Here is a 12,779-nt window from a genome sequence, read left to right as displayed (position 1 = left end):
GTCGGGGGAGAAGAGCAGGTCCCGGGCCCCACTGGTGGTGCCCGCCCCTCCTCGCGGTGCTCACCTTTTCTGAACGGCTCGCGGTTGTCCTCGGCTTCTCGGTTGATTCGGTTCTGCTCCGGCTCGACCACAGGCCCCTGATCTTCGAGCTCGTCCTCTGTTTCGTCATCGCTGTAGGGAACCACTTCATCGTTGGGCTGGGAGTCCTCGTCGAATGTGGTTTCTGAGTCTCTTTCTGAAGTCATCCTGCGGGCACACGGGAACTACCTGGTTTAAAAGAAAGGGAACCCAGACAGAATCATCACCCTTGCCCAGTTTTAGGCTCTGTTACACCGCCCCTCTGACAGAACATGATCTTGCGAACATGCAAATGTTTCTGAATAATGACCTAAAAGTTCAAATCAGCATGCAAACAGGATCCAAACCATTCATTATCGGTTATGTGTTTGGGTGAGGCCTAAGGAAACCTAATATGTGACTGTAAACTGCTCTCCCCCACCTGTTTTTAAAGAAGGGCAAGTAAATTTTAAGGCAGAGTTTCAAATTGTGAGCCTCTATTCAGTGAAATCACTTTAATGGGTCACAACCAACATTAAAATCAAATGAAACCCATTAGGAAGACTAGAATCAAAAGAGCCAAATAATAGGAAGTATTGGCAAGGACGCAGAGAAACTGGAGCCTTCATACAGTGCTAGTGAGAATGTAAAATGGTGCAACCGCTATGGTAGGCAGTTTGGTGGTTCCTCAGAGTGAAACATAGAACTACCATATGAGCTAGGAATTGCACTGCTAGGTGTGTGCACCAAAGAGTTAAAAACAGAGATTTGAGCTGATATGTTTGCAGTAATGTTCATAGCATTGATTCACAGTAGCTGAAAGGTGGAAACAATCCATGACCATCAACAGATAAATGGGTAAATAAAATGCGGTATATCCATGCAATGGAATATTAGTCAGCCATTAACAGGAATGATTTTCTGATGCACATGACAGCACAGATGAACCTTGAAAACATTATGCTGGGAGAAAGAAGTTGGTCACAAAAGACCACATATTGTATGATTCCAATCATATGAAAGTCCAGAATAGGTAAAATTTTTAATAGAGACAGAAAGTAGCAGTGGTTGCCGAGGCTGGGGGAAAGGAGGGATGCAGGAGGGAGGGGGCACATGGGGAGACAGGGAAGTGAGAGTTAAAGGGTACAGGGCTTCTTCTTGAAGTGAGAAAATGTTCTCAAGTTGATTCTAGTGATGGCTGCACATCAATGTGCATACATTAAAATCCACTGAATTGTACATTTCAAATGGGTGAACTGTATGGTATATGGATTACATTCCATGAAGTTGTTTAAAAAGAAAAGAAAAGAAAGAAAATGAATCAGAGTACAGTACGTAGGAAAGGTAACGTTGGTGAAACAGCTTACAAAACTGAAACATCCACACATTTGTTTGCCATCTGGGTCTTAATGGAATAGGATTTCTTACTGTGGATAGCTGCCAAGGTTCGAAAACCACTGCCCTAAGATATCGGGTTTCTGCTTATGCTGATATTCTGAGCCCTTATTCTGTGACACATTTTAAATACAACCTTCCTTCCTCAAATTTTATTAATGACTATCTGGGAGGACTCCCGAGTTATCTGCTTTCCTGACCGCCACCACCCCTGCTCAGTATCTAGAAGTTGTGCTTATGTGTACACCACTGTATGAAGTGGATCTCCACACACAACAAGTACAACCTTAGTTCTACTTATATTAGGAAAATATTTATACAGATTCCTCCGGTTATTTGAGGACAGACAAACTGACAGCAATATTTACCTAAGCATCACACTGCCAGGTACCTGGTATTGTTAATAGCTGCAGCTGACGTTTATTTAGTGTTACTGCATTGCCAGGATCTGTGCGTAATGCTTTTTATATCTTGGCTTGTAATTTCACACACCACCATGGGTAAAGTATTATTGTTATTCCCAGTTCAGAGGGAGAAATTAAAATCCCAGGAAGTTCAATAACTTGCATAATAATTATTAAAATTTTATAGCTGGAATAATTGCTTTTCAAGGAGAAATCCTTTAGACTATCCCCTGGCTTTAAAGTTAGCTATGTATTTTAAATTCCCCTGAGAGCAATTATTTAACAGACTGCCTGTTTTGTACCAAATCTAGCATCTTGGACAACTAACTTAAATTTCACAACCACAAGTTAGGAAATTTTCAAATATTTATATGAATATTTTTGTCCAGTAAAAAGTAAAAGACTAGAAGCAACATGGATGTCCAAAAATTGACGATTGCTTAAATAAGTCATAGCATATTTATACTAGGGGACAGTACACAGCAGTTTAGAGCATGATTGAAAGAGCATTTAATGAAACCGCAGAAGCCCAAAGATAAGTTATAAATCAGCTTGCACAAAGTTGTCTCAATTATTCATACACATCTTCTATTTTTTCCAAAATTTCAATTAACAGGTATCATTTTAAATAAGATTGTGCTCAACTCAGTATACGGCATACAGTAAACACTTAAATATTAGCCATTATTAATATTAGCTATTATTTTATAATTAGAAAAATGCTCTTTATAATAACAAATGGAAGAGGGAAGGAAACCCATCCCTTTAAGTTTTTCTATCTCCAAAAATAACTTCTAAAATGTATCTGCCCCTCCTTGGGAAGTAAAATATTAGACTATTATCTCCTTTAAAAGAGTGAATATTCTTTAGCACAACCACATTCAGCTCTAAAACCTTTTCTCTCTAAGTATCATTCTATTCACTTCTATTACTTCTTTGGTGTAAATGCAAATGACCACTAGACATGTGCACTTGCTTTTTTTTCAATTTCAGATAAGCACTTTCCCTCTTTCCAGATTCTTGGTGAGTTTGTAAAGGAATATTTAATGGGATTTACACGTGTTTAATTAGACTTATTTGTGGTTTTATAATATAGTGGAACCTATGCTTTAGCTAATATTTCTTTTCAAAATTCTCAAACCCTTAAAGGCAAAAATTTCACCAGAAATCTTTCAAAACCAGAAACGAAGGGGTTACCATTTATTGAGCACCTACTATGTGACAGGCAGGACAATCATACAGGGTAGATCTTATTATTCCCTCTTACAGATAAGGAGATGGAGCTGCAAGTAGCCAGTACCAGAATTAGGACCAAATCTCTCTGTTATGTGGGCATATAATATAGCAAAAAGTCTGAAAGCTCATATAGAAACACTTCATAAGCAATCATTTTATCATCATTGCTTCCCAGACTTCCGAGTGCCTAGATGCTTATATCTCATATTAAAACAGTATCCAGTCCTTTGAGGTTGCAGGAAAAAGCAAACTAAAAGGAACTGATTCCACCACTTACATGTATGCGATCCAAAGTAAGCAAGGCATTGCATAACCAACAACCCGCCACCCAAGCATGTTCCACACACGAGATCTGTGTATGGCGAGCTTGAAAGCAGAAGTAGGCAGCTGGAAGTAAGACACACAGAAGAAGAGTTTAGCTCTGTCATTTTAAGACAACCAAAGAAAAACTAGGAAAGAATCATTTATTTGAAGCTCTAGGTGGTATAAGGAAGCCTTCCAGATGTACACTGTGATAGTTAAACGCAGGCACCATACACAGTATGGATTTGGAAACTTTATAATGTCTCTTATAGAGACCATCCTGCCAGCACTTGGCAGACACATACGCATTTACTGAATGCCACTGAGCATCTACACATGCAGACAACTGCACTAGTCCTGGGGGGCTGAGCCACTCAGAGACTCCCAGAATCCTGAGAGATACAGACAAGTATGATCAGCGACAGCCAGGAGACACAGCAAGTCAGGCACTTCTGCAAAACACCCACTTCCAATCCATCCTCTTCTCTCCATCTCCACGGCCACCACCCTAACTCAGGTCACCAGTATCTCTCCCCTGAAAGATTGTGGGAGACCTCTATCCCACTGGTCTTCCCATGATTTTCCACACAGTCATGTCATTCTCCTGCTTAGACGTGTTAGTTTCCTGCCATACTTTAAATTAAATCAAAACTCTACCATGACTGTGCGAGTTCTGCACCGCTGCCATCTCCTTCTTACTCATAATTCCTCAGTCCCATGGGCCTGCCCTCAGTAAATTAAGCAAGCAAAGCTTTTCCTGCCTCAGGGCCTTTGCACATGCCGTCCCCACCACCTGAAATGCTCTTTCCTGCCTCCAGGCCTTTGCACATCTTATCCCAATTACCTGAAATACTCTCTCCCCTGTCATTATTCTTAAGCTCTCAATTTCAATGTCCCTTTCCACTGATGGCTTTGATAAGTATCTGCCCTCCTCTTCCTGTTACCATCTGGCCACTTACTATTCTGCTTCCTTCCTAGTACTTACCACAAATTGTAATCACGCATCTGTTTTAACTTAATTAACATTCTTAATTAGCTTTGATTTACAGAATAACTAAATTGCCATTTAGCTTTTTTTGTGTAGGCTTCAAATTGAGGTGCAAATAGATCAGTGTTTAAAATGTACAATGTGTACTTCCTAAAAATGAAGCCTAGTTTGAGTTCAGTGTCACGATGAATATTATGATTTTATCAAATCAGCATATAGTTTTATATTGAGAAAAAAAAGTGAAAAAATTCCTGACTAGTAATAAAAATGGACTTAATTCAAATAAAATCCACTCCCATCCTTGTCCACGCACTTTACAATCCTCAGGGAAATAAATCTTATTCAGATATTAACACAACAGAGGTGACAGCAAATGTGCTTCTCAAAGGAAGGAACGCTTCCAACAATTCCAGAGCATTTAAGCCATGGGCTGCCTGTGGGCCTACGAAGGAACAATGGCACTGTGGGTAATGGAGGGGCCCCTTTTAAGAAATGAAAACATTAAAAACACAAGATCAGGAGCTGTTCCAGGTGACCTGGAAATGCAGCAGGCTTCTAGGCAATGGAGCTGGGGCTGGGGAAGGCCCTTCCGCTGATGCCCTCCCACCCTCAGGGCACTCCTGGCTCTGGACTGCCCCCCTCACCACCAAGACACCGAGACATGAAGGAGAGTCAGCTCCCCACAGGCTCTTGGACTGCAGGATTTATTGGTGAGAGAATGGGTCTGGATTCAAACCCTGGCTAATGACTATTAGTTTACACCTCAGGTGGGTTAACGAATGTTTAGTTTTCAAAGACTGTGAGGATTCCATTAGATAACTAGTGGTCGTAAAAGCCCCTCCCTAGTGCAGTGTCTCACTGACTCACTGAGAATTAATACAGTGCCAATGTGAGCTTCCATTCCCTCCTCAGCTTCTTGAAAGAATGGCACATCTCAAGACAAAGACTCAAAGACTATATCTGCCATAGGGGGAGGGAATTCCCCAGCTCCCACCTCCACCTCCACCCCTTACTTGCTCCTCCCCAAGAAAGGAAGAACTGATCAATTTATTGGTCAGAGCCAGCGGCACTGAGCAGAGAGCCCTGCTTTGCTAGTGGGCCAGGTTACTTACTGTATAGGCCCCACTGAATATCCAGCACCTTCCTGGTGGCTCCTGTCCTCACTATTTCCACGTGGTCAGGACACCATGCCAGGGGCTGCCTTCCAGCAGCGGATTCACCAGCCTCCTCCCTCCCAGGTCAGCTTCCTCTACCAAGCCACTGTCTGGTTAGTGGACTCGAGACTCGTCTACAGTCCTGCCTAGAAGGAGCCAAAGAGGGGGAAGGAGTGAAGCTAACAGGCATCATTTAGAGCAGAAATGGGTATGGGCCTTAGCAGCATTTAATAAAGCAGTGCCTCATCTACCATCTGGCCTACTCGAGGGCCTGTGGCCATCTCGACCACAAACCCCAGAAGACCAGAGGGGCAAGTGGCAGGCTCGCCTAACTCGAACCTCTAACATCAACCATTTGTCGTCTTTGCATACTCAGCTACCAAATATCTGTGAAGGGAATAAATGTATGCAATCCTGTATTCCCCTTTGGGGGTAGGGGAGGGGATGACGGGAAGAGAAAAAGCAAAATGAAGCCTAGAAAGGATTACTTGGCTGCCTTCTCAATAAAGCTCTCGAGGCAGAAGTAATGAAAGCAAAACTCTTGCTATCACAAGGCTTCTAGATTAAAACGAAGGGAAAGTGGGATCCAAAAAGTGAAGCTTGCCATCACTGGCGTTTGATACCTTTGCAAACACATCAATGGAAACTAAAGGCTGAAATATCCCAACCATTTGCAATCAATGATATCTTGGTTGCATAACATGTTCCCAGTCCAGTGTGATCTAAGCTTAGACAGGAAGCAATATACACAATATTCCTCTCTGCTCATTCTTCAACATTTTTGTATGGCTTTTAAAGTCTTAAATAAGAAAGACTATTTTTTTTAACTTTTTTTTTTTTTACTGTTGAAATATATACAAAAAGCAATAAATTCCAAAGTCTATTGTAACAAGTCGTTATAGAACAGTTTTCAGAGTATGCTATGGGTTACAGCTCCACAATTTCGGGTTTTTCCTTCTATCTGTTCTAAGACACTGCAGACTAAAAAGAAATATTAATATAATGATTCAGCAGGCATACTCATTTGTCAAATCCTATGTTCCCTGTTATAACTTCTCCTTTTCCTTTGATCCTTCTCCCACTCTTTAGGGGTATTTGGGCTACGCCCATTCCAACTTTTTCATCTTGGAAAGGAGTGTCAATAACATGGAATAGGGGGGATGGAACTAGTTGATGCTCTTGGAGAGGCTGGCCCCTCTTGGTTTCAGGATTTACTTGGCCTAGGAACCCATCTGGAGGTTGTAGGTTTCTGAAAAGTAATCTTAGTGTGTGGAACTTTGGTAGAATCTCAGCTAGAGCCCTAGGTGTTCTATATGGTTGACGGGAATGGTTCTGGTTTGGGTTTGGCAAACCATGGTAAAGAGCAATATCTAGTTGAAGCTTGCCTAAGAGTAGCCTCCAGAATAGCCTGTCAACTCTATTTGAACTCTCTCAGCTGCTAATACCTTATTTTGTTACATTTCAAGAAAGGTTATTTCTGAAATGTGTTGTTCCTCATTTCCTTTGTTTATTATTACCATTAAAGATAATGCTGTAAAATAATTTAACTTGTTAGATATCATGACATCTAATGCATTTGTGCAGTATGTTTTCATGTTTCCATACTAAATGTTTCTTTATTTTATGTTCTATACTAAATATAATAAATTGCTACTCTGGCAGGCAGAGTTTAAGAGGGTCTTCAATGATCCCCACCTCCTGGGAGTCAAGCCTTTGCTTAATCCCCTCCCCTTGAGGTGGGGCTAGACACAGAGCCTTGCTTCTAACCAAAAGAATATGATACAGGTAATGGGATGTCAAATCCAGGGTGAGGTTACCTAAAATTGTGACTTCCTTTTGCTAGCAGACTCTGTCCCCTTCCTGGTTTTGATGAAGCAAGCTGCCCTATGGAGAAGCTATGGCAAGAAACTGAGCAGGCCCTCGGTCCAACAGCCCTCAAGGAAATGGATCTTGCTAACAACCACCTGAACTTGGAGGCAGATCCTTCCTTGGTCCGGCTTTCAGATGGGACACCAGCCCCGGCTGACCTACTGACTATAGACTTAGGAGAGGCCCTGGTGCAAAGGCTCGGTTAAGTTGTACTCAGTTTCCTGGTCTACTGAAACTGTGACATAATAAATGTGAATACTAAGCTGCTAGGTCGTTTGGGAATAATTTGTTACACAGTCATAGACAACCTATACATAAACCATTAATCACAAATAATAAGAATTCTATGCTATGGTATTGTATAATAGAGAATTTGGCCTCAGCTTAGTGAGGTCAGGCCTTTGTCACCAGTTCTTAGGAGGTAACCTCTAAGTCTTTGGAATTTCTCAAATGATCTTTGTGATTCACGGCAGGCTCCCCTGATCACCCCTATCAAGCTAAGGAAATGTCACGGTTGGCCCTAGATAGTTTTATGCTAAGGAGATGACTCAGGAGGGGGACAAGCCACACTGGAAAGACCAACCATATGGCCTGAGGGTTGGGATGTTGGCTCATGTGACATCAGCCTGATGAAGGCACTGGAAGGAGGGCTGGAGATTGAGTTCAACTTCATGGGCAATGACTCAATCCATCATGCTTACCTAATGAAACCCAAACGAATGTTATGGACACCAAAGCCCAGGTGAGCGTCCCTGGGTGGCATACTTTTTGAGTAACATCTAAATATTGGTGTGTCGAGAGGGTAACGTGTCTCAGGACAATGGAGGCTTTGCATTTGGGACCCTCCCAAACCTCGCCCTATGAGTCTCTTCCTTTGGCTAGTTCTGATTTGTACCATTTTGCTATAATAAAACAATAATTATAAGTATAGCGCTTCCCTGAGTTTTACGAGTAGTTCCAGGGAATTATTAAATTCCAGGGAATCCCCAAATGTGTAACAATGATCAGAAGTGAGGACGGCCTTAGGGACCCCTGAACCTGCTCAGCCTCATGGGGACAGGACACTTGGCTTTGCAGTGTGGCTAACTGCTGGCAGGTCCCGAACACGGCCACTATTGTTATCAAGTTATTCCAAAGAAGAGTCCCCACTGAAAGGCAGCAGAAATCTTCTCTGGTACTCTAGTCCAGACACACACCACACCCTGTTTGGAATACGCCCAATAGTTTTTTAAGTAAAATCTGACAAGCCTGATGACAGCTGTAATTACACCAAGAATCTAAGGAGGCAATGGCAATAAAGTATATCTAAGATCTAGATTAAATTCAGACTTTATACTGTTATAGAAACAACATAATTACAGTAACTAGCACAGACAAGGTTACATTTTTTTATTTCCTCCCAAACTAAGACCTAGAAAACCTAGAAATGGGGACAATTACCCTAAAAACGAGGGGCTACTAATACTACCACTGTGGGAACAATTTAGCTGTGGCCTTAATAATTATTAGTGGTAGAAAATGCTTCTCTGGGTCCCCAGCTTATCCTGTCCCGAAAGCCTAGCCCGGGGGCAGGACGCTCACCTGTGAGACTCCCAGCTCATACACGGCCCACCCCACCCCCACCCCACTGCCTGCAAAATAAAGAAAGTCTAGCCTGGAGCCTTTGGCACCAGGAAGTCCAGCTACCACTTCCTCCAGCACAACCTCAAGACTACCATTGAGAAGGTGCAGGAAAACCTGGAAACCTTGACTTTTCAGAGAAGGGCAGGTTTTTTTTTTTCTTTCCATTTTCCTGGACAAAGCTTAAAGGATTTCTTGATGATATGGCCTTACTCTGCCATGGGCTCCCCAGCAGACCCTAGAAATGGCAATGCCTACGGTTCCCATTAGGCAGTCCCTTACACTTTACAAAGTATTTTTCACATACATTATCTCACTCAATTGTCATGAAATTCGTTTGCAGTGTATAGCCAGACACTATCCTTACCATTTTACCAATAAGAAAACTGAGGTGGTTCGGTACCCCGTCCGGGGTTAGCTCATACATGGTAACACCCAGCTTGGATTCAGGGCCTCTCGGCACATGCTGGGTGTGGTGCAGTGAAGACAACGTGAATTCAGACTGGAATTCCAGCTCTGTCCCCCTGTTTGGGGAGCACTGGCACCTGCAACCCCCTCCACACCTTGACCGCTTTCCACCTTCCACACCCCACCTGGAACATCAGCAGTCATGAGAACCACCTGATCAAAGGAAACAGGAACTGAACCATCAAAAATCAAGCTCTGTGGTACACAGGCAGATGGATCCTACGCTGATGAGCTGTAAAATTTTAAATGCTTCCCAGTCAATGTCACTTAAGAGTACACTTATAATAGTAATGATCAATATAATTGAAATGGAGAACAACTAGGTATATTTGAGTTGCATGATATGGGAGTCACAAAGGTGAGCAGGTGAGCAGGTGAGCAAGAAGTCAGGGTGGATGGGGGGAGGTGTTGCAGATTTTCAGGAATGAGGAACAGCCCGAGTATAGCCTCAGAGGCATCAACATGGAAAGGCAAGGTACCCTACCCAGCTGAAAGATTTAGGGGTACAAGAGAGTAGCTGATGGAAGGTTGGTTGAAGGCATCTTTCCCTGGCCCTAAGACTTTTTCCCCAGGAGCAGGAGGAACCGCTGAAGGTGTCTGCATAGGAGGGGAATATGAGCTGCACTGTGCTTCAGGGAGATGAAAGTGGCAGGGGACTGAGGGTGGCCCAAACGGGAGTGCCAGGCAGGCAGGGGGACGAGTCAGAGGCCATCCGCACACAGAGCATCTCCCGGGCACAGATTTTTCATCTGTAAAACCAAGTGCCGTCTTACTTTGGAAGCCACCTTCAGCAGCAATCCTGGATGTGTGAATCTGGCTGAAGCAACAAGGAATAAGAGGCTGAGTTAGGGTGGTGGCAAATAGAAAACATGTGTTTAAAATTAAGACAGAGTGTGTCATCATTCCTTTGTCGGGAAAGCTAAGAAAAAAAAGTAAACAAAAGAATAGAACTGGTTCCCAGATGAGAATAATGCCAGAATTCCCCTAAATATTTATTTTGGAGACTTGGCCTCAAACCACAATGTACTTTTATAATAAATAACAAAAGTTCTAGGAGAAAAACTTTGCGATTGTTACATTCAAGCCTCATCCTTATGTTAGGGACAATGGCCCCATTTTTACTCCACTCTTATTGCCTGTATAACTAGGTTTTGGGGTTATATTCTTTTTTGGCTTCTTCAACAGTTGCTGTATGTAGAATTCAGTTCTGAGGCTTAGGTATAACCCCTAATTATTGATAGTAAAAAATCAAGAATAGAAATAGCCTAATAGTCTGACAGGATAATGTTTCATAAGTTATGATTTTTACTGTGACTGTTAAAAATATCATAGGAAAGGTTTAAAATACAACATTGAATGGGGAAAAATCAGAATTCAGAATTGAGCCCTCTTACTGCAGCATGGCAAATGATACCTATGTACATTTTGAAAGAGAACTTTTGCACTGAAAGCAGAGACCCTATTTTAGAAATCTTCTCAATGAGCCATTCAGGAAGCTGTCACCACCCCTACTCTGCAGGCTTGGAGGTTTGGATGATTCATCTAGGGATAAAGTGAGTAAGTAAGTGGTGGAGCCAAGGTTTTGGTCAGGTCTGTTTTTTGACCTCAGATCTTTTAGGATTTGTTCAAAGGGAGGGGAAAAGTTGCATCAAGGTATTTGGATTGTGCTCAAAATACCCTACCCACATTTTAATCACTATTGTTCTATCTCTTCTGCAAATGATAACAAAAGCAAAAATGGTAGCATGACAGTGAGTTGGTTTCATCCAGGAGTGACCTCTGAGCTCAGAGAAGGGATGGTTAGTGTGTCAGGGTGGGAGAGCTGAAACTCTCTACTTTCTATCCTTTGTACCTGTCCACACATTAGTGAATACAGGATCCCATCTGCCTTCTTGGGATCACCAGCTGCCATGAAACATAGCCCATGTTCATCTTTCCCTCCCAGAGGCCTTACTGATCTATGCTATGTGCTAATGACGAGCTCACAAACCCCCATCAATACCCAACTGCAGTGCTTTGTGCCCCAAGGATGACAGCCCTTGGGCCCTGAGCAGAGATATTTGACAACGGTGATTTTTAAAAAGCTAGTAGTTTCTTGCCCTACCCAGACTTTCCTTGGTGACCTGTATCCAAAGCTTTTGTTGCTTCAACTGAAAATATGAACAAATCCTCCTAAAACTCTTTCATTGCACCTTCTTATATTTCCAAGTATATATATATGTCAATATGTTTCCAAGTTTAAACAGACACTGTATAACTAACGCATGATTAGGACACCTACTGGGTACCTTTCCTAGACATTGCCCTGGTTTCATGAACATCTATAACCAGCAAGCACAGCCTTAGGTCCCATTCATTCTGAAAGTTAACACCTTCACAAATTCCACAGGTCCTGGATATCTAAGGAACAAGGGCCACATCTGACATATACTCATTGTCTCCTCTGCTCTATTTAAAGTCAGCTTAGAGGACTCAACTTAGTTTACAAACTCTTCCAGGACAGCAGAGGTCAAACCTGAAGTTTCAGGCCCCAATCAAGCTGCAAACACATGGTTAATATTTTACATGTCCCTTGGAAATACTTGCATTTGACTTGAAAGACATACAGACTTTCCAATGGGCAGTAAACCGGTGTACCCATCCATTCTGGCTTTCAGGCCTTGAACAGATCAATTAACAAGAGTCTCGAAGTTTCTCCTCCACATCTAACAGGTTTAAGGCTTGCAGCAATATTTATGGGTTTTCCTGGGATGGTGGCCGTAAGCATTTACAGATAGCTGAGCACACCCCCTATCCATCAGGCACTGTGTTAAGTACCTGACATGAGTTATGTTATTCCATCTCTGGAGGATCAAATTATTATCTCCATTTTGCAGATGAGGAAACTGACGTTAAGGAAGGTTAGGTTTTTGCCCAAGAATATGTGTGTGTGTATATATATATATATATATATATATATAAATGGGTGGTACTCAGGATAAAATTCCTCATTGAAAGCCCATCAGCACCCTTACTGCCTTAATTGTACCTTATCACACCACTGTGGGGGCAGCAGAAGATACTCTTACTCCAGGTTTCAGCTGCAGAAATAAATAACCATGTGGCATACAGTTAAATCTAAGATGGAGCCAGAGTGGATGGCCCAGCCAGCCCCACACCCTCCGACCTCTCCATTCAAAGGGTTGATCTTTGAGGAAACTGAAGGAGGGAGGGAAGGAGTGGGGAGGAGGGGCAGAAAACAGAAGCCACCACTAGCAAGAGGGGTTCCCTCTTGTGGGAGAACTT

At 42.5% G+C, this 12,779-nt stretch overlaps 1 protein-coding gene across 1 annotated transcript in view; it reads right to left on the bottom strand.

The window, feature by feature from the left end:
- ATP8B1 (ATPase phospholipid transporting 8B1) overlaps positions 1–12,779 on the bottom strand; it is a 127,557-nt gene that overhangs the window by 67,542 nt on the left and 47,236 nt on the right. The window contains exon 2 of the mRNA XM_077135377.1: positions 65–267. Within this exon, the coding sequence (XP_076991492.1) occupies positions 65–245 (181 nt within the window). The 5' untranslated portion in view covers positions 246–267. The remainder of the gene's footprint in view (positions 1–64; positions 268–12,779) is intronic.

This window comes from Tamandua tetradactyla, chromosome 18 (genome assembly GCF_023851605.1).
Source record: "Tamandua tetradactyla isolate mTamTet1 chromosome 18, mTamTet1.pri, whole genome shotgun sequence".
NCBI lineage: Eukaryota > Metazoa > Chordata > Mammalia > Pilosa > Myrmecophagidae > Tamandua > Tamandua tetradactyla.
This window is presented reverse-complemented; position numbering and strand designations above follow the sequence as displayed.